We start from the raw sequence: 23,273 nt of genomic DNA, 5'->3' as shown, positions 1-23,273 counted from the left end.
CCCTACCTCACCTCGCTCATCAACTCATCCTTGACCGCTGGCTACGTCCCTTCCGTCTTCAAGAGAGCGAGAGTTGCACCCCTTCTGAAAAAACCTACACTCGATCCCTCCGATGTCAACAACTACAGACCAGTATCCCTTCTTTCTTTTCTCTCCAAAACTCTTGAACGTGCCGTCCTTGGCCAGCTCTCCTGCTATCTCTCTCAGAACGACCTTCTTGATCCTAATCAGTCAGGTTTCATGACTGGGCATTCAACTGAGACTGCTCTTCTCTGTGTCACGGAGGCTCTCCGCACTGCTAAAGCTAACTCTCTCTCCTCTGTTCTCATCCTTCTAGACCTATCTGCTGCCTTTGATACTGTGAACCATCAGATCCTCCTCTCCACCCTCTCCGAGCTGGGCATCTCCGGCGCGGCCCACGCTTGGATTGCGTCCTACCTGACAGGTCGCTCCTACCAGGTGGCGTGGCGAGAATCTGTCTCCGCACCACGTGCTCTCACCACTGGTGTCCCCCAGGGCTCTGTTTTAGGCCCTCTCCTATTCTCGCTATACACCAAGTCACTTGGCTCTGTCATATCCTCACACGGTCTCTCCTATCATTGCTATGCAGACGACACACAATTAATCTTCTCCTTTTCCCCTTCTGACAACCAGGTGGCGAATCGCATCTCTGCATGTCTGGCAGACATATCAGTGTGGATGACGGATCACCACCTCAAGCTGAACCTCGGCAAGACGGAGCTGCTCTTCCTCCCGGGGAAGGACTGCCCGTTCCATGATCTCGCCATCACGGTTGACAACTCCCTTGTGTCCTCCTCCCAGAGTGCTAAGAACCTTGTCGTGATCCTGGACAACACCCTGTCGTTCTCCACTAACATCAAGGCGGTGACCCGATCCTGTAGGTTCATGCTCTACAACATTCGCAGAGTACGACCCTGCCTCACACAGGAAGCGGCGCAGGTCCTAATCCAGGCACTTGTCATCTCCTGTCTGGATTACTGCAACTCGCTGTTGGCTGGGCTCCCTGCCTGTGCCATCAAACCCCTACAACTCATCCAGAACGCCGCAGCCCGTCTGGTGTTCAACCTTCCCAAGTTCTCTCACGTCACCCCGCTCCTCCGCTCTCTCCACTGGCTTCCAGTTGAAGCTCGCATCCGCTACAAGACCATGGTGCTTGCCTACGGAGCTGTGAGGGGAACCGCACCTCCGTACCTTCAGGCTCTGATCAGGCCCTACACCCAAACAAGGGCACTGCGTTCATCCACCTCTGGCCTGCTCGCCACCCTACCTCTGAGGAAGCACAGTTCCCGCTCAGCCCAGTCAAAACTGTTCGCTGCTCTGGCACCCCAATGGTGGAACAAGCTCCCTCACGATGCCAGGACAGCGGAGTCAATCACCACCTTCCGGAGACACCTGAAACCCCACCTCTTTAAGGAATACCTGGGATAGGATAAAGTAATCCTTCTACCCCCCCCCCCTTAAAAGATTTAGATGCACTATTGTAAAGTGGTTGTTCTACTGGATATTATAGGTGAATGCACCAATTTGTAAGTCGCTCTGGATAAGAGCGTCTGCTAAATGACTTAAATGTAAATGTAAACAACGTGGATGGCCCATGTCAGACCTGATCGTAATTATAGCTCACGGTCAGCATTTAATAAGCAGCTTACAGGAACACACAAGATGAGGTCAAACGTTCATGCAAGGTAAAACAAATAAAGATAATGAGTTGAGATAACCTGGCATGAGAGCTCTTCTTTCTGAGCAATAACTGGGGATACACTGTGCTGCACTTATTCACAGTGCGTGTCTATCTGAAAACATAATCTAACGCAGTTGCCTTCACATTGGCCCTTAGCGACTATACAGTATATCCCATAAACCAAGGCTAAATAGAAAGAACATGCTGTTCAAAACTCTTGATCAGTTTTCGCGAAAAAGCCAAAAGTTTAATGGTTTGCCATTAATGCTTTGTATCTGTGAACTCTTAAACAAAATGATTATGGTGTTTTGAGCCCGCTCCAAAACTAAAAAACAAAACCTGATTTGGAAGACGGGAATAAAAAGAGACCTTCCATGAGAACTGAATATCATTCCAGCGAGCAAACCATAACCGTGGTCCAGGCTGGGCCCCTATCAAACAGAGGACAGGTTGGACTGTTAGTTAAGCAGGAGTTTGAAACGTTCAATGCACCATTTATAACAAGCTAATGACTGCCTACAGTCTGTTGTTCACTGAATGACGTCCTCGTGGCAAGAGCTCTGAGACCGATCCAATCTTGGATTTGAATAAATATCAAGCCTTCTAGTTTCTCCCTGGCTCTCTCCCAGTACCCCTACCACACAGTAATCCAGCTCAGCTTCAGGAGAACCCAGGTTAGGATCCAGGAGAAAGCTGGCCAACACAGATGCCTGCATGTGTTTTGGCCCCGAAACACAGTGATATGATATACAATCAGACTGCGTAAAACATATGACCACTTCTTCTTTTCTGGGAGTGATTAGATGTCACAATAATAAGGCCTGGATAATAAGGCATTTCTTGTTTGGAGCATGTTTGTTTGTTACATTAAGCTCCCCTTCAAATTGGTTCCTTTAAACAGCTGTCAAGTTAAGTCCCTTAATCAAGAGTGTAGTAAAGAGTCTGAGGAGTGGCGGCAGGAGGAGAGGGGGAGGAGGCTAACCCCCACAAATCTCCTTGAATGGGCTGTCATAATATTTTTTTATGCAGCACATTGTCTCAGTATGACTCCTGACACATTGCTTTTTATTCAGACCAATTAGGCTGTCCCCCTCCTTGCACCACTCCCCATACAGTAATTATTGCTCTGCTCAGAGGAAGGGAGAGCAGTAGTACACTTCCTGAATACTGTTGAAAAACCTGGAACCCATAGAGCGGGAGGACGGTGAGGGATGGAGGGAATATTGGCAGATTTACAGGAGAAGAACTCTCCATTGGAGGGAAGCAATGAATGGTCTAGTTTTCACACAGTAGCCCATTGTGCCTATAAACAATACATAAAGTTCATTTGGAAAGTATTCAGACCCCTTGACTTTTTTCACATTTTGTTACGTTACAGCCTTATTCAGAAATGTTTTTTTTTCTTTTTTTTCCTTTTTTTTTTTTAAACATCAATATACACACAATACCCCATAATAACAAAGCGAACACAGGTTTTTAGAAATGTTTGCAAATGTATTAAAACTAAAAGCAGAAGTACCTTATTTCCATAAGTATTTAGACCCTTTACTATGAGGCTCAAAATTGTGCTCAGGTGCATCCTGTTTCCATTAATCATCCTTGAGATGTTTCTACAACTGGATTGGAGTCCCCTGTGGTAAAATCAATTGATTGGACATAGTTTGGAAAGGCACACACCTGTCTATATAAGGTCCCACAGTTGACAGTGCATGTCAGAGCAAAAACCAAACCATGAGGTCAAAGGAATTGTCCGTAGAGCTCCGAGTCAGGTTTGTGTCGAGGCACACATCTGGGGAAGGGTACCAAAACAATTCTGCAGCATTGAAGGTCCCCAAGAACACAGTGGCCGCCATCATTTTTAAATGGAAGAAGTTTGGAACCACTAAGACTCTTCCTAGAGCTGGACGCCCAGCAAAACTGAGCAATCAGGAGAGAAGGGCCTTGTTCAGGGAGGTGACCAAGAACCCAATGGTCACTCTGATAGAGCTCCAGAGTTCCTCTGTGGAGATAGAAGAACCTTCCTGAAGGACAACCATCTCTGTAGCATTCCACTAATGACCAATTTGTCATTATGGGGTAGTGTGTGTGGAATGATGAGGGATTTTTTTTATTTAATCAATTTTAGAATAAGGCTGTAACGTAACAAAATGTTGAAAAAGTCAAGGGGTCTGAATACTTTCCGAATGCACTGTACTTGGACCAAGTTTAAATCCAGGCTAGTAGTGTTGTATAGTATGGTAGGTGTTGGCGTGGGTAGTATAGCCAGGCATACTGTACTGTAGGCATCCCTGTCTCTTTCAGGGCGGACATTGGACGACCTGGGATTTACAACCAAAGGGACAAAGTACTTCACTCTGGACATTCTAACTCATCATTAAGTTTTACTAGTCCTCTAAGCCCCGGCGGACTTCCTTGTCAATGATTTCACCACATAAAAGCTACCTGAGCCCTCTGCCTAAACCATTAGGCCCAGACTTGGCAGGCCCAGCGGCGGATAGGCCCACTTCTCCTCCCAACATGTTTGTTTTAAATGGGGTCTTTCTTCCTCTGTCTGTGTCAGACTCAGCCCTGGATATTCCAGGCAGGCCAGGAATTTACTAAACCAAACATTTTCTGCTGTCTTATCCTCAGACAGGCCTTGTTTCAGGTTCAAGGCATAGCTCTCTTCAATTCCAATTCCTGCTAAGGAGCCGTGATCAGAGCCAAAATACACAATGACAGATAAGATTCAGGCTTTGATGTCGTGGCAACCGAAAATCCCACAGGAACTACTAAACCAAATGCTATAACTGAAATATTGTAATAAACACTAAGGGGGTGGAGGGGAGTTTAAATGAAAATATTGTAATAGAGCAAGTCTCCTCTGTCCAAGTCTGGCCTTTTGAAGACGGAGAACGAAACCATCGTATGAAAATCACCACAGCATGTAAAACATATTGAACAAGTCGATAGTATGATCACTAACACTGCTGCCAATTGTGACTGCACACTGTTGTATTTGACTTGATTCTCAGCAGTTTGTATGGCACAGAGAACTACAGTACCCCACACTGTCTCACAGTAAGACAGATTCCTTTCATTTGCGACATGTTGTGTTAGAATGACATAACTGTGGGGATCTATGCAGTACCTCAACGAATGGCAATTACTAATGAGATCAGCTGGGCCTGTTAGTTCAGTACTCTGACACATAGAGGAGAGCAGGTCTGTTCTGTGCTGGGCTGTTTGATTCATAGAGACCTGGTGGTAAGGAGCATTCCTCCAGATGTCAGCTCATTCCTGCCTCATCCATGGAGACCACTGTACAGCTAACACACACAGAGACACACAGGCACACACCCTGCAACTCACAATCAAGAGTGTGTGTGTCTGTACGTGTGTCTGTGAAGGAATGCTCAAACTCATCCAAACAAATTTGCTTTATTTGATTGATTATACTGTATGAGTTCCTCCACAACATCAGGCATCTACCCTTACCATCTCATCACCTACCATCCCTATGACTTAACTGGAACAATAATCTCCACATAATGAAACACCTACTGTGTTTCATTGATGTGTGCTACCAGCTTTCCTGCCATGCATGTTCAGTTACTTACTGACACAGACCAGGACCAATATTCCTGACTGTGTTATCGCCCATTTAGGCTGAACTTGCTTGGTTGTCACAAGCGGACATTTGCGGGAGTGAGGATAGAGACACGCAGCACGCAGGCACACACATACACATGCCAGGCTAAACATTTCCCCCTGTCTGTTCTGGGACTGTGTGTGTTTGAAAGCAGTTAAGGAGGGGTTCAGATTTAATGCCGTTATCACTGTTCTCTCACCAGGGGTTTTGGGGGGAATCTTCAGAACCTCCGGGCGGCTGGAGAAGCAGCCGGTGCCGGGGCTGTGTTCAATCATCTAGCCCCCTCACCCCAGACTCGGTGCACCGGCCTGGGCTTAGGACCTGTGAACCTATGCCAGGGCCTCCGCAGATGTGGAGCCACAAATAGGAGCTTAACGGGTTTGTTTTGAACTTGGCAAGCTGTTCCGTTTAAAAAGCAAGAAGAACTAACTGCCTTTGGTAAGTTCCTCCAAGTCAAATGTTTCTGGCTGCCTTAACCACTTGCTTGGTTCTGTAACATTTTAGGTCTCTTTAAAGTAAAGGGGCCAGGTTTACAAGTCCTTCCACTTCTATACACCTGTGTATTCTGTGCCACTGAGATGTACATACGTCTTGACTCTGTTTGCAACTGTTTTAGTAGGAAGGGATCAGCGTAGGAACATTAAACAAAACAGTCTCTTTCTATACAGTACAAACCTTAAACAATCATATACACTGAGTGTACAAAACATTTGCCCCCAGAACATCCTCAATTCGTCGGGGCATGGACTCTACAAGGTGTCGAAAGCGTTCCACAGGGATGCTGGCCCATGCTGACTCCAATGCTTCCCACAGTTGTGTCAGGTTGGCTGGATGTCCTTTCGTTGGTGGACCATTCTTGATACACGGGAAACTGTTGAGCATGAAAACCCAGCAGTGTTGCAGTTCTTGACACACTCAAACCGGAGCGCGTGGAGCCTACTACCATACCGCTTTCAAAGGCACCTACATTTTTTGTCTTGCCCATTCAACCTCTGAATGGCATACACACACAATCCATGTCTCAATTGTCTCAAGGCTTAAATATCCTTCTTTAACCTGTCTCCTCCCTTTATCTACACGGGTTGAAGTGGATTTAACAAGAGAAATCAATAAGGAATCAAAGCTTTCACCTGGATTCACTTGGTCAGTCTATGTCAAGGAAAGAGCATGTGTTCTTAATGTTTTGTACACTCAGTGTACTGTACTTCCCAATGAAGTTCCCTGGATGAAGTTCCCTGGATAAAGCCCATGTTCCCATGCATGAGAAGAGCCCTTCTGGTCAGCGTATATGGAGGGGGAAACGTCTACACAGTTCATGGATGGAATTGGTTCCCTTGGACATGCCCTCACCCCACCACCACCCCTGTATAGTAGTGGAGGAGAGGGCAGGGGAACAGATATCAAACCCCTTTCCCTCTCACAGATTTACCAGTTAACTCCCTTCAGCTGCTGCACAGCATTTTTATGCATCCATATTTCATACACTAGGCCCCTCCGCTGGAAATAGTATCTGAATTTAGGCTTTTTCAGGCAGGGGGGAACTGGAAGTAATACGGTGGGGAGGAAGGGCAATAAAATAAGTCCCATGCAAAAGGAGAGCAGGAATGAATGCATGTCCTCCCCGTTTCAGTGTTTCACTACGGCAGTGTGGAGCCCCAGAGTCAGACCACCTTCCTGTCCCCCAGTACCTGCTGTCTGAGTCAGTTAGAGGGGAGAACTATGTGGGTCCTGTGACGAGGACCTAACTTATGGCCTGTTCAGGCTTACTGCACATTCTCACCCACACACAAGGTGCTGTAAGTCTGCTGTGTGAACAGCCAGCCACCGTCCCCTGACGAGTATTTCAGCCCTGTGTGTGTGTATGTGTGTGTGAGTACGTGTGTGAGTACGTGTCAGTTCGGTAAGGCAGGCTCTTGAGACGGAAACAAAACCGTGTGAGAGTATGTGTGCAAGTTGGGTAAGCGCCTGTGTGTGTGTGTGTGTGTGTGAGTGCGCCAGAGTGTGTGTGTACACGGCCAGGCCAGCTCCGGAGACGGAAACAGAACTTTCACGGCTCTCAGCAAGGTTCTCAAACTCCTGAGTCAACACAGCGGAAGCCTTATTTCGTCCCCTGCGGCGTCGTTGTCTGGTATTGTTTCCTAAAACCGAAAAGAGCTTCTCGACATCAGAACAGCTAACCTCCAATTGGACGAAGAATTCTACTTCACTCGAAGGAGAGGCCACTATAGAGGCCGGCGTGCGGGATACCTGACGAGACTACAACGCAGAGTGGATAAATCGCCTATACCCTCCGTTCTACTGGCGAACACGCAATCACTGAAGAATAAACTGGATGAGCTCCGTTTGCCCAGACTATTCAATCAACGTGATCTGAATACTTTCTGAATGCACTGTATGTTTCTCAGAGTCTGGCTGACCAAGGAAATGGTAAATTCCCTCAACAAAAATATAAATGCAACATGCAACAATTTAAAAGATTTTACTGAGTTACAGTTCATATAAGGAAATCAGTCTTGTATTAGGCCCTAATTTCTGGGTTTCACATGACTGTGAATACAGACATGCATCTGTTGGTCACAGATACACTATATATACAGAAGTATGTGGACACCCCTTCAAATTAGCTGATTCGGCTATTTCAGCCACACCCGTTGCTGACAAATGGTGTGACCACCATTTGACTCATGCAACGCGACACATCTCCTTCACATAAAGTTGATAAGGCTGTTGATTGCGGCCTGTGGAATGTTGTCCCACTCCTCTTCAATGGCTGTGCAAAATTGCTGGATATTGGCGGGAATTGGAACACATTGTCGTACACGTTGATCCAGAGCATCCCAAACATGCTCAATGGGTGACATGTCTGGTGAATATGCAGGCCAACTGGGACATTTTCAGCTTCCAGGAATTGTGTACAGATCATTGCGACATGGGGCTGTGCATTATCATGCTGAAACATGAGGTGATGGCAGCGAATGAATGGCACGACAACGGGCCTCAGGATCTCGTCACGGTATCTCTGTGCATTCAAATTGCCATTGTGTTTGTTGTCTGTAGCATATGCCTGCCCATACCATAACCCCACCACCACGGGGCACTCTGTTCACAACATTGACATCAGCAAACCGCTCACACACAACACCATATAAGCTGTCTTCCATCTGCCTGGTACAGTTGAAACCGGGATTAATCCTTGAAGAGCACAATTCTCCAGCGTGCCAGTGGCCACCAAAGGTGAGCATTTTCCCACTGAAGTTGGTTTTACTTCGCCGAACTGCAGTCAGGTCAAGACCCTGGTGAGGACGACGAGAAAGCAGATGAGCTTCCCTGAGACGGTTTCTGACAGTTTGTGTAGAAATTCTTCGGTTGTGCAAACCCACAGTTTCATCACCTGTCCGGGTGGCTGGTCTCAGACGATCCCACAGGTTAAGAAGCTGGATGTGGAGGTCCTGGGCTGGCGTGGTTACATGTGGTCTGTGGTCGTGAGGCCGGTTGGATGTACTGCCAAATTTTCAAAACGATGTTGGATTTATTGATTTTTTTACCCTTATTTCAGCAGTTAAATTGACGAGAACACATTCTCGTTTCCAGCAACGACCTGGGGCTACAGATGAGAGGAGGGGGGATGAATGAGCCAATTGTAAGCTGGGAATGATTAGGTGGCCATGATGGTATGAGGGCCAGATTGGGAATTTAGCCAGGACACCAGGGTTAACAGCCCTATTCTTATGACGAGTGCCATGGGATCTTTAGTGACCACAGAGAGTCAGGACACCCATTTAACGTCCCATCTGAAAGACAGCACCTTACACAGGGAAATGTCCCCAATCACTGCCCTGTGGAATTGGGATTTTTTTTCAGACCTTTGGAAAGAGTGCCTCCTACTGGCCCTCCAACACCACCTCCATCAGCATCTAGTCTCCCATCCAGGTACCTAAAATGACCAACCCTGCTTAGCTTCAGGGGAAAGCCAGCAGTGGGATGCAGGCTGGTATGCTGGATGCGGCTTACGGTAGAGAAATTAACATTACATTTTCTTGCAACAGCTCTGGTGGAAATTACTGCAGTGAGCATACCAATTGCACGCTCCCTCAAAACTTAAGACATCTGTGGCATTGCATTGTGTGACAAAACTGCACATTATAGAGTGGCCTTTTAATGTCCCCAGCACAAGGTTCACCTGTGTAATGACCATGCTGTTTAAATGAGCTTCATGATAAGCCACACCTGTCAGGTGGGTGGATTATCTTGGCAAAGTAGAAATGCTCATTAACAGGGATATAAACAAATTTGTACACAAAATATTTGATTCACACAGACTGGAATATGTTTCGGGATTCATCTGATGGCATTAAGGAGTTTAACACATCAGTCACCGGCTTCATTAATAACTGCATTGACAGTGACCAATTGTACATATCCCAACCACAAGCCATGGATGACAGGCAACATCCTCACTAACGGAAAGGCAAGAGCTGCCGCTTTCAATGTGTGGGAAAGTAATCCGGATGCTTCTAAGAAATCCCACTACGCCCCCCGACAAACCATCAAACAGGCAAAGTATCAATACAGGACTAAGATCGAATCCTACCATACCGACTCTGACGTTGTCAGATGTGGCAGGGGTTGCAAACTATCCCGGATTACAAAGGGAAAGTCAGCCGCGAGCTGTCCAGCAACGCAAGTTTACCAGACAAGCTAAATACCTTCTATGTGCGATTCGAGGCTAGAACGCTGAACTATGCATGAGATCAACAGCTGTTCTGGACGACTTTGTGATCAAGCTCTCCGTAGCCGATGTGAATAAGACCTTTAAACATGTCAACATTCACAAGGCCACAGGCCCAGATGGATTACCAGGAGATGTACTCAAAGCATGCACTGACCAACTGGCAAGTGTCTTCACTGACATTTTCAACCTCTCCCTGACCGAGTCTGTAATACCTACATGTTTCAAGCAGAACTCCATAGTCCCTGTGTCCAAGAACACCAAGGTAACCTGCCTAAATGACTATTGTCCCATAGCACTCATGTCTGTAGCCATTAAGTGTTTTGAAAGGCTGGCCATGGCTCACATCAACACCATCATCCCGGAAACCCTAGAACCACTCCAATTCGCATCCCACCCCAACAGATCCACAGATGACACAAACTCAATTGCACTCCACACTGCCATTCCCACCTGGACAAAAGGAAGACCTATATGAGAATGCTTTTCATTGACTGTAGCTCAGCGTTCAACACCATAGTGCCCACAAAGTCATTATTAAGCGAAGGACCTTGGGACTAAACCCCTCCCTCTGCAACTGGATCCTGGACTTCCTGATTGGCTGCCCCCAGGTGGTAAGGGTAGGCAACAACACATCTGCCACACTGATCCTCAACATGGGGGGCCCTCAAGGGTGCATGCTGAGTCCCCTCCTGTACTCCCTGTTCACCCACGACTAAGTGGCCGCGCACGACTCCAACACCATCATTAAGTTTGCCGACGACACAAGAGAGCTTCAAGTTACTTGGTGTCCACATCACCAACAAACTATCATGGTCCAAACACACCAAGACAGTCGAGAAGAGGGCACAACAAATGATTTGGCAAGGGTCCCCAGCTCTCCAAAAAGTTATACAGCTGCACCATCAAGAGCATCCTGACTGGTTGCATCACCGCCTGGTATGACAACTGCTCGGCATCTGACTGTAAGGTGCTACAGAGGCAAGTGTGTACGGCCCAGTACATGACTGGGGCCAAGCTTCCAACCATCCAGGACCTCTATACTAGGCGGTGTCAGAAGAAGGCCCAAAAAATTGTCTAAGACTCCAGCCACCCAAGTCATAGAATGTTTTCTCTGCTACTGCATGGCAAGCGGTACCGGAGCGCCAGTTCTAAGTCCAAAAGGCTCCTTAACAGCTTCTATCCCCAAGCCATAAGACTTCTGAACAATTAATAAAATGGCTACCCGGACTATTTGCATTTTTTATTTAATAAAAACATTTAAACAGTTACGCTACTACCGGCTGTTTATTATCTACGCATAGTCACTTTACTCCTACTTACATGTACATATTACCTCAATTATCTCGACTAACCTGTAGCCCCGCACATTGACTCGGTACCGGCACCCTCTGTATATAGCCTTGTCATTATTATTTTATTGTGTTACTTTTTTTTACTTTAGTTTATTTAGTAAATATTTTCTTAATTCTTATTTTCTTAAAACGGCATTGTAGGTTAAAGGCTTTCACGGTAAGATCTACACCTGTTGTATTCTGCGCATGTGACAAATAAAATTCGATTTTTACTACTGAACTTATTTAGGCTTGCCATAACAAAGGGGTTGAATACTTATCGACAGTGAAGAGGCAACTCCGGGATGCTGGCGTTCTTGGCAGAGTTGCAAAGAAAAAGCCATATCCCAGACTGGCCAATAAAAATAAAATTAAGATGGGCAAAAGAACACAGACACTGGACAGAGGAACTCTGCCTAGAAGTCCAGCATCCCAGAGTCGCCTCTTCACTGTTGACATCGAGATTGGTGTTTTGCGGGTACTATTTAATGAAGCTTCCAGTTGAGGACTTGAGAGGCGTCTGTTTCTCAAACTAGACTACTTTAATGTACTTGTCCTCTTGCTCAGTTGTGCACCAGGGCCTCCCACTCCTCTTTCTAGTCTGGTTAGAGCCAGTTTGCACTGTTCTATGAAGGGAGTAGCACAGTCAAGGCCAAAAGTTTTGAGAATGAGACAAATATTAATTTTCACAAAGTCTGCTGCCTCAGTTTGTATGATGGCAATTTGCATATACACCAGAATGTTATGAAGAGTGATCAGATGAATTGCAAAGTCCCTCTTTGCTATGCAAATGAACTGAATCCCCCAAAACATTTCCACTGCATTTCAGCCCTGCCACAAAAGGACCAGCTGACATCATGTCAGTGATTCTCTCGTTGACACAGGTGTGAGTGTTGACGTGGACAAGGCTGGAGATCACTCTGTCATGCTGATTAAGTTCGAATAACAGACTGGAAGCTTCAAAAGGAGGGTGGTGCTTGGAATCATTGTTCTTCCTCTGTCAACCATGGTTACCTGCAAGGAAACACGTGCCGTCATCATTGCTTTGCACAAAAAGGGCTTCACAGGCAAGGATATTGCTGCCAGTAAGATTGCACCTAAATCAACCATTTATCGGATCATGAAGAACTTCAAGGAGAGCGGTTCAATTGTTGTGAAGAAGGCTTCAGGGCGCCCAAGAAAGTCCAGCAAGCGCCAGGACCGTCTCCTAAAGTTGATTCAGCTGCGGGATCGGGGCACCACCAGTACTTGCTCAGGAAAGGCAGCAGGCAGGTGTGAGTGCATCTGCACGCACAGTGAGGCGAACACTTTTTGAGGATGGCCTGGTGTCAAGAAGGGCAGCAAAGAAGCCACTTCTCTCCAGGAAAAACATCAGGGACAGACTGATATTCTGAAAAAGGTACAGGGATTGGACTGCTGAGGACTGGGGTAACGTGATTTTCTCTGATGAATCCCCTTTCCGATTGTTTGGGGCATCCGGAAAAAAGCTTGTCCGGAGAAGACAAGGTGAGCGCTACCATCAGTCCTGTGTCATGCCAACAGTAAAGCATCCTGAGACCATTCATGTGTGGGGTTGCTTCTCAGCCAAGGGATATTTTTTTTCATTTTTGGGAAGGGCCCATAAGTAAGCATTTCACTGTTAGATTATTGCCTCAATACAAGGCAGACATTGTGAGTGTTTCCAGGGTTAGAATTTGCAAGCCATTCTATAGGTCATTATCAATAAAATGTCACAATAAGGTGCAGAGTGTTCGATTTGCCTGCTGGGGGGCAAGGAGATTACTAGCTCTGCTAAAACCATTGACAACTGTGTGCCATTTTCAAGCAATTGTTAAATAATGTTAACTATTTGGTTGTAATACCATCACCTCTTGAAGAGCATAGTCAGAACTACAAATTTCAGATTATTCCATGCAAAACAATTGCACACATTTAGCTCTATCAGAGTCATTTTTTTATTTCACCTTTATTAAACCAGTAAGGCCAGTTGAGAACAAGTTCTCATTTACAACTGTGACCTGGCCAAGATAAAGCAAAGCAGTGCGACAAAAACAACAACACAGAGTTACACATGGGATTAACAAAAGTACAGTCAATAACACAATAGAAAAATCTGTATACAGTGTGTGCAAATTAAGTAAGGAGGTAAGGCAATAAATAGGCCAATAGTGGCGAAGTAATTACAATTTACACTGGAATGATATATGTGCAGATGAGGATGTGCAAGTAGAAATACTGGTGTGCAAAAGAGCAAAAAAACAAAAACAAATATGGGGATGAGGTAGGTAGTTGGTTGGACGGGCTATTTACAGATGGGCTGTGTACAGCTGCAGCGATCGGTAAGCTGCTCTGCCAGCTGAGGCTTAAAGTTAGTGAGTGAGCTATAAGTCTCCAACTTCAGTGATTTTTGCAATTCGTTCCAGTCATTGGCAGCAGAGAACTGGAAGGAAAGGCGGCAGAAGGTGGTGTTGGCTTTGGGGATGACCAGTGAAATATACCTGCTGGAGCGTGTGCTACGGCTGGGTGTTGCTATGGTGACCAGTGAGCTGAGATAAGGCAGAGCTTTACCTAGCAAAGACTTATAGATGACGTGGAGGCAGTGGGTTTGGCGAGAAATATGTAGGACCAGCCAACGAGAGCATACAGGTCGCAGTGGTGGGTAGTATATGGGGCTTTGGTGACAAAACGGATGGCACTGTGACAGACTGTATCTAATTTGCTGAGTAGAGTGTTGAAGGCTATTTTGTAAATGACATCGCCGAAGTCAAGAATCGGTAGGATAGTCAGTTTTACGAGGGTATGTTTGGCAGCATGCGTGAAGGAGGCTTTGCTGCGAAATAGGAAGCCAATTCTAGATTTAATTTTGGATTGGAGATGCTTAATGTGAGTCTGGAAGGAGAGTTTACAGTCTAGCCAGACACCTAGGTATTTATAGTTGTCCACATAATCTAAGTCAGAACCGTCCAGAGTAGTGATGCTAGTCGGGCGGGCAGGTGCGGGCAGCGATCTGTTGAAGCGCATGCATTTCGTTTTACTAGCATTTAAGAGCAGTTGGAGGCCACAGAAGGAGAGTTGTATGGCATTGAAGCTTGTTTGGAGGTTTGTTAACACAGTGTCCAAAGAAGGGCCAGATGTATACAGAATGGTGTCGTCTGCGTAGAGGTGGATCAAAGAATCACCTGCAGCAAGAGCGAAATCATTGATATATACAGAGAAAGGAGTCGGCCCGAGAATTGAACCCTGTGGCACCCCCATAGAGACTGCCAGAGGTCCGGACAACAGGCCCTTTGATTTGACACACTGAACTCTGAGAAGTAGTTAGTGAACCAGGCGAGGCAGTCATTAGAGAAACCAAGGCTGTTGAGTCTGCCGATCAGTAACTGTTTACTGTCATCAGTAAACATCAATTGATCATATAATTTCAGAAACATGAGGATAGCCTCACAATACACCTCTCAATACTTACCACCATTAGATATTTTATCGATATAAAACAAGTGGTTTAGGTTAACTTCCCATCCTTTACCGATGTACTGTTAGCTGAAAATGTTTACTTTGCAAGCTACCTGTTGAAACTGTCTTTGTACAGTTGGCTAAACATACAGCGGTAAGTAAACCTAATGTACTATTTTCTCCAACCAATATAGGCCTACCTAGCGAAGTTACCTAACATCCCCTTTTCAACATTGTTTTTTAATCACAATTGCTGCTGACAGACAAGTCTAGCTAGCTAACAACAGATCAGGTCATTAAGGCTAGTTAACAAGCAACATTTCAGGGAATAAACTAGATGGCTATATTATCCAAATAGTGTTTTATTTGCTTGCCATCTATAGTGACAGTAGTCAGACAACTTTACCAGGAAGAGGACTTGCTGATGTCAAGCTCTTTCCAAAAGCCTAACCTCTGATGAACCAAGTTAAATGACACATTTTTTTGCTTAGCTAGATAGCTATCTAGCTACATGCCAAATGGATAGGTGACCTACACGTATCTGAAATGACATGGTCAATTGATGTTCACTGATCATGAAAAGCATGCAGTTACTTGCTATATAACTCTGATGATAAAGCATGTGGAATAATTGTAAATGTGTAGTTCGGACTATGCTCTTCAAGAAGTGATGATATTACAAACAAATAGTTCACATTCATTTAACATTCCCTTAAAAATGGCAAGTAGTTGTCAATGGTTTAGCGGAGCTGGGGGTCTCCTTGTCCCCCAGCATCCAAATTGAACGCTCTGCACCGTATTGTGACATTTTATTGATAGTGCCCTATTCAACGTTTGCAACAACACCTTGCTTGTTTAAGCAAGGAGAAACAAAGTTTCATTATGTTGTTAAGAGTCCATCTTAACCCAGAAACGGACTCAACTGCACGAATGCCCAGCCGTCCCGTCTTCAGTCAGCTGTTCATTCCAAAAACGGTTATTTGTTTTTACAGTTAAGTCGGTTAGGCTATAGGTTATTTGATCTCTGGCTGTGCAAATAAGTGGTAGTAGCTAATCTATTCGTTTGCTCATCTAATACTGATCAGACACATGCTATAATGTAGCATCAATCAAGTGTATTATTTTGCTTTTGAAGCCTGTGGAGGCTGTGAAATATGAACATGAGACTCACATCCTTTTGAAAATATAGATTTATATAATTTTCTATGGGTATCATGCTGAAGATAGTCCCAATTTAACACCCTACGCCCAGTTGTAGCTCATTGAAGGGTTTACGCCCAGGTGGTGCAATAGGTATAACTTTTTGGTCCGGCATAGAGCGCATTTTACGTTGGGGGCGTAGTGCAGTTGCACCAGTTGGTCGTTAGTGGGTTGTAACTGACCCTAACACCCTGACACTAACAACCAACTGGTGCAACCGGACTGTGAAGTGAAAAAGATATAGAGTAGAGATAGTGTGAACCATCAGATCCTCCTCTCCACCCTCTCCGAGTTGGGCATCTCCGGCGCGGCTCACTCTTGGATTGCGTCCTACCTGACAGGTCGCTCCTACCAGGTGGCATGGCGAGAATCCGTCTCCGCACCACGTGCTCTCACCACTGGTGTCCCCCAGGGCTCAGTTCTAGGCCCTCTGCTATTCTCGCAATACACCAAGTCACTTGGCTCTGTCATATCCTCACATGGTCTCTCCTATCATTGCTACGCAGACGACACACAATTAATCTTCTCCTTTCCCCCTTCTGATAACCAGGTGGCGAATCGCATCTCTGCATGTCTGGCAGACATATCAGTGTGGATGACGGATCACCACCTCAAGCTGAACCTCGGCAAGACGGAGCTGCTCTTCCTCCCGGGGAAGGACTGCCCGTTCCATGATCTCGCCATCACGGTTGACAACTCCATTGTGTCCTCCTCCCAGAGTGCTAAGAGCCTTGGCGTGACCCTGGACAACACCCTGTCGTTCTCCGCTAACATCAAGGCGGTGACCCGATCCTGTAGGTTCATGCTCTACAACATTCGCAGAGTACGACCCTGCCTCACACAGGAAGCGGCGCAGGTCCTAGTCCAGGCACTTGTCATCTCCCGTCTGGATTACTGCAACTCGCTGTTGGCGGGGCTCCCTGCCTGTGCCATCAAACCCCTACAACTCATCCAGAACGCCGCAGCCCGTCTGGTGTTCAACCTTCCCAAGTTCTCTCACGTCACCCCGCTCCTCCGCACACTCCACTGGCTTCCAGTTGAAGCTCGCATCTGCTACAAGACCATGGTGCTTGCCTATGGAGCTGTGAGGGGAACGGCACCTCCGTACCTTCAGGCTCTGATCAGTCCCTACACCCAAAGAAGTGCACTGCGTTCATCCACCTCTGGCCTGCTCGCCTCCCTACCTCTGCGGAAGCACAGTTCCCGCTCAGCCCAGTCAAAACTGTTCGCTGCTCTGGCACCCCAATGGTGGAACAAGCTCCCTCACGACGCCAGGACAGCGGAGTCAATCACCACCTTTCGGAGACACCTGAAACCCCACCTCTTTAAGGAATACCTGGGATAGGATTAAGTAATCCTTCTACCCCCCCCCCCCCCCAAAAAATATATAGATGTACTATTGTAAAGTGGTTGTTCCACTGGATATCATAAGGTGAATGCACCAATTTGTAAGTCGCTCTGGATAAGAGCATCTGCTAAATGACGTAAATGTAAAATAGTGAGGGCAAAAATGCTAGGTGGGGTAGCTTAATAGTACTAAGACACTGGGAGAGTGGACTAATACAGGTACTCACCATCGGACCAGAAGGCCGTGCTCCAAGAAGTTCTTGAGGTTGGGCAGGGTCTGGCGCAGGTCTGGAGTGGACAGGCCATGCTGGTATCTCAACTGGGAAGGAAAAAGAAAGCATACATTAGCAATGACCAGAGCTTTCTGTAACATGTCATATTGTACTGTACCATAACCTAAACTATCAGTTTAATTCACACTCTCATGATTCTCTAGTTCTGATTCTGATGTCTCTGGACAAGGCAGATAATTACTACCCTACAGGGAGACTGAAGCAACCTGCCATTTTTTCATATCTGAAGAATCATAACTTCTCCCTTTGGGCTAATATCCACCCCAACATACAACGGGCACCCGGTCCTCCAGTCATGCTAACAGACATCTGTGCTAATGTGGAAAGGTGTGTGGCGAGGGAGATGAGACGTGGGCGGCGATTAGAAAATTCAGAATGCCGAACATCTGGAATAGAGATGGGGTAAAACCGCACAGAGCAATCTCTCCCTCTATCCACTTCCCACTCCCTCTCTCCATTTCCCCCTCTCTAAGTGACCTAGATCCCCATTGGATTGATGACAATCCCTCTCTCCAGTCCTCCATCCATCAGTCATAAAATCAACCTCAAGTTATGACCGACAGGGAAGTGAGCCAAAGCGTTCCACAGGGATGCTGGCACATGTGGACTCCAATGCTTCCCACAGTTGTGTCAAGTTGGCTGGATGTCCTTTGGGTGGTGGACCATTCTTGATACACACAGGAAACTGTTGAGTGTGAAAAACCCAGCATCATTGCAGTTCTTGACACAAGCCAGTGCACCTGGCACCTACTACCATACCCCGTTCAAAGGCACCTAAATATTTTGTCTTGCCCATTCACCCTCTGAATGGCACACATACACAATCCATGTCTCATTTATCTCCTCCCTTTATCTACACTGAAGTGGATTTAACAAGAGAAATCAATAAGGGATGATAGCTTTAACCTCGATTAACCTGGCCAGTCTGCAATGCATTCGGAAAGTATTCACACTCCTTGACTTTTCCACATTCTGTTACATTACAGCCTTATTAAAAAATGTATTAAATGTATTAAAAAGCAAAATCAGGTTATCAGACAATTTTTAAAAACAGAAATAAGTTATTTACATAAGTATTCAGACCCTTTGTTATGACACTCGAAATTGAGCTCAGGTGCATCCTGTTTCCATTGATCAACCTTGAGATGTTTCGACAACTTGATTGGAGTCCACCTGTGGTAAATTCAATTGATTGGACATGATTTGGAAAGGCACACTCTTGTCTATACAAGGTCCCACAGCTGACAGTGCATGTCAGAGCAAAAACTAAGCCACGAGGTCGAAGGAATTGTCCATAGAGGTCCGAGACAGGATTGTGTTGAGGCACAGATCTGGGGAAGGGTACCAAAACATTTCTGCAACATTGAAGGTCCCCAAGAACACAGTGGCCTCCATCATTCTTAAATGGAAAAGGTGTGGAACTTCCTAGAGCTGGCCACCCAGCCAAACTGAGCAATCTGGGGAGAATGGCCTTGTTCAGGGAGGTGACCAACAACCTGATGGTCACTCTGACAGATCTCCAGAGTTCCTCATCAAATCAAATCAAATGTTATTGGTCACATACACATGGTTAGCAGATTTAAATGTGAGTGTAGCGAAATGCTGGTGCTTCTAGTTCAAACAGTGAAGTAATATCTAACAAGTAATCTAACAATTCCCCAACAACTACCTAATACACACAAATCTAAAGGGGTGAATGAGAATATGTACATATAAATATATGGATGAGTGATGGCCAAGCGGCATAGGCAAGATGCGACAGATGGTTTAAAATACAGTATATACATGAAGCTGTTTTTCAGTCTATCGGTCCAAGCTTTGATGCACCTGTACTGACCTCGCCTTCTGGATGGTAGTGATGTGAACAGGCAGTGGCTTGGGTGGTTGTTGTCCTTGATTATCTTTTTGGCCTTCCTGTGACATCGGGTGCTGGAGGTGTCATGGAAGGCAGGTAGTTTGTACAACAGTGATGCGTTGTGCAGACCGCACCACCCTCTGGAGAGCCTTGCGGTTGAGGATGGTGCAGTTGCCGCACCAGGCGGTGATACAGCCCGACAGGATGCTCTCGAATGTGAATCTGTAAAAGTTTGTCAGGGTTTTGGGTGACACGCCAAATTTCTTCAGCCTTCTTCACCACACTGTCTGTGTGGGTAGACCATTTCACTTTGTCTGTGATGTGGTCGCCGAGGAACTTAAAACTTTCCACCTTCTCCACTGCTGTCCATTCGATGTGGATAGGGGGGTGCTCCCTCTGCTGTTTCCTGAAGTCCACGATCATCTCCTTTGTTTTGTTGACGTTGAGTTAGAGGTTGTTTTCCTGACACCACACTCCGAGTGCTCTCACCTCCTCCCTGCAAACGGTCTCGTCGTTGTTAGTGATCAAGCCCACTACTGTTGTGTTGTCTGCAAACTTGATGATTGAGTTGGAGGCGTACATGGCCACGCAGTCGTGAGTAAACAGGGAGTACAGGAGGGGGCTGAGCATGCATCCTTGTGGGGCCCCAGTGTTGAGGGTCAGCGAAGTGGAGATGTTTCCTACCTTCACCACCTGGGGGCAGCCCGTCAGAAAGTCCAGGACCCAATTGCACAGGGCAGGGTTGAGACCCAGGGCCTTCAGCTTGATGATGAGCTTGGAGGGTACTATGGTGTTGAATGCTGAGCTGTCCTCAATGAACAACATTCTTACATAGGTATTCCTCTTGTCCAGATGGGATAGGGAAGTGTGATGGCGATTGCATCGTCTGGGGACCTGTTGGGGTGGTATGCAAACTGAAGTGGGTCTAGGGTGGCCGGTAAGGAGGAGGTGATATGGTCCTTCAGTTATCTTTGCCTTCTTGGGTACAGGAACAATGGTGGCCATCTTGAAGGTTCTTGAAGCAATCTTGAAGCATCCTCTGTGGAGATGGGAGAACCTTCCAGAAAGACAACCGTCTCTGCAGCACTCCACCAATCAGACCTTTATGGTGGCCAGACGGAAGCCACTCCTCAGTAAAAAGAAAATGCCAAGAGTGTGCAAAGCTGTCATCAAGGCAAAGGGTGGCTACTTTGAAGAATCTCAAATATAAAATATTTAGATTTGTTTAACACTTTTTTGGTTACTATGTGTTATTTCATAGTTTTGATGTCTTCACTATTATTCTACAATGTAGAAAATAGTGAAAATAAAGAAAAACCCTGGAATGAGTAAATGTGTCCAAACGTTTGACTGGTACTATATATTTATATATGACACAAAACGGCATCCCACCAACACAGTTATGGAGGGAGAGTAGTCCTAATCACCACCACTCTGTCCTCTGAGTTTAATCTAACCTGTCTCATATCTCTACCCCACAGCAGAGCAGCATCACGCGCCACTTCAGACGTATACTGCACTAGGTCCTGTGTCACTGACACCCACATCTGTTTTCTCTCCTCTGCTCTGTTATACTGCGACACCCATTCTTCTCTACACTCAAACCGCCTTCCTTGGTTCCATCCCTTTCTCCCTCCCTGGGTATCACTCGCTCAGTGCCGTACATACGCTACAGTGAGTGATGAACCACATGTGATTCTAATTAGGCCAGACACAGTACCAGTGTATTGTTCCCACCAGCACTACACTCATCCATTACATACCACTGCCTACCGAGCATGCCCCATAGACTATATATATATGAAGACGTTGGGGAGAAGTACCACGATAACAGAGGAATTACAGAGAAGTAAATGTTGGCGCCCCAGGGGCCAAAGGCCACATTTCTCAGTTTGTGTTTATAGTTAGAGGAAAATAATGGTTTTCTTGGATCAGCAGTCATCTCAACACCATCCCTCCAAGTCCATTTTTTTGTAGCCTATTCTGTAATATTCTGTCAGGTCTGTAATGCTGTGCGGTGGTTCTAGTAACGTTTGACTAATGGCATGAGGAGTGGCATAAGCATTAACACATGGGTCCTTGCTGCCACTGCCAGAGCACACAGTACAGCAGGGTATGTGGGTGTGTGTGTAAGGGTGGATGGTAGGCCCCCTTCTGGCCCTGGATGGTTTGAGATGTCAGGCTGGTGATCAAGGAAAGGCAGGAAGCAGAAGATCCAGTGCATGGTTTTTATTTAAGGCATTTGGAACAGGTGCAGGTATTTACAAAATTATACAAAAGCCAACAAGATTGCTGGACCAGGCTCAAATTAAATAATAAACTAAGAAAAAAAACTAGTCAAAAGAAGATTAAGACTGAAAATCAGTCATGACTAGTCCCTGGGACTCACAGAAGCCCCAACTAACCCTTGCAGAGACAGGTGGCCATTTTGAATTCAAAATAAAGCTCTACACCTGAGCATTTATATTTCTCCTGGCAGCGACCAGGTGACAGGAAACGCTTGTGTAATTAGAAAGCACTTTGTCAAACTAAGCCAATAAACACTTAGCAAAGACTAACACTCAATAACACTTTAGATATGTTAGAGAATATTATAACCTGTACAATACAGATAAATATATAGAATATGTTCAAGATCTAGGAAAGAGCAGAAACTCTTTCAAACTCCATTAATTAGTACTGGCGTCTTCCTTCTTAATGAGCAGACAAAGGTCACCTGCGTGCTTACATGTTTGTAAGACAGAGATCTCACACACACAAACATTTGTAAGTACTGCTGTAGACTAGAAAATAGTAGGCTACTGCTTTCGACTAACAAAATAATGAATCAACTTGATCTGATGTCTTCTGTAATTTATATTCAATGTTTAGAAAATATTTAGAACAGATCAATCACATCTGGATAGACCTCCTGATCTCTGTGGTAGGTTTTGTGTTTTATCAAAAGCAGATCAGATTGAGCCAGGCGGAGACAGGGGCGCACAGTACTTCGATCTAAACCCATATTGGTGATGAAATGACCTAAAACGTACAGATTCTGGATAATCCTGAATGAAAAGTTAAAAGCATAAATATCATACCCCCCAAAAAATGCTAACCTCCCCTGTTATTGTAAAGGTGAGAGGTTAGCATGTCTTGGAGGTATGATATAAAAAGCTAACCTCCCCTGTTATTGTAAAGGTGAGAGGTTAGCATGTCTTGGGGGTATGATATAAAATGCTAACTTCCCCTGTTATTGTAAAGGTGAGAGGTTAGCATGTCTTGGAGGTATGATATTTGAGCGTCTAACTTTGACTAATCATTATTCACGATTCATTCAGGACTATCCGTAATCATGAAAGCATCCACATTCATGTAGAAACATATTCTATTGTTTTTTTACAATGAAAGTGACTCTAAAATGACACTACAATATTTACCATTGATTTCTATTCGGCACAAAATACACAACCAAAAGAAACAGCAAAAACTGCAGTAATTTCTAAACGGTTCCCCCGATAAGGATGAAAATACCCTCAAATTGAAGCTGACAGTCTGCACTTTAACCTCAGTCATTGTATCATTTAAAATCCAAAGTGCTGGAGTACAGAGCCAAAACAACAACAACAAATGTCACTGTCCCAATACTTTTGGAGCTCAGTGTAAATGTATGTGATTGTGACAGCTATTATTTCCTCCCAAGCTATGTGTTGAAACCTTGCCAAGCGTGGAGCATAGAAATGGGATAGG

At 45.5% G+C, this 23,273-nt stretch overlaps 1 protein-coding gene across 2 annotated transcripts in view; it reads right to left on the bottom strand.

Moving 5' to 3' along the window:
- The window catches only part of LOC115148894 (UV radiation resistance-associated gene protein), a 161,027-nt gene that overhangs the window by 4,852 nt on the left and 132,902 nt on the right, over positions 1-23,273 (bottom strand). For both annotated transcript variants that reach the window (XM_029691190.1, XM_029691191.1), the window contains exon 14: positions 17,624-17,715. In XM_029691190.1, coding sequence (XP_029547050.1) covers positions 17,624-17,715 — 92 coding nt within the window. The remainder of the gene's footprint in view (positions 1-17,623; positions 17,716-23,273) is intronic.

The sequence above is a fragment of the Salmo trutta genome, chromosome 15, assembly GCF_901001165.1.
Source record: "Salmo trutta chromosome 15, fSalTru1.1, whole genome shotgun sequence".
In the NCBI taxonomy this organism is placed as follows: domain Eukaryota; kingdom Metazoa; phylum Chordata; class Actinopteri; order Salmoniformes; family Salmonidae; genus Salmo; species Salmo trutta.
This window is presented reverse-complemented; position numbering and strand designations above follow the sequence as displayed.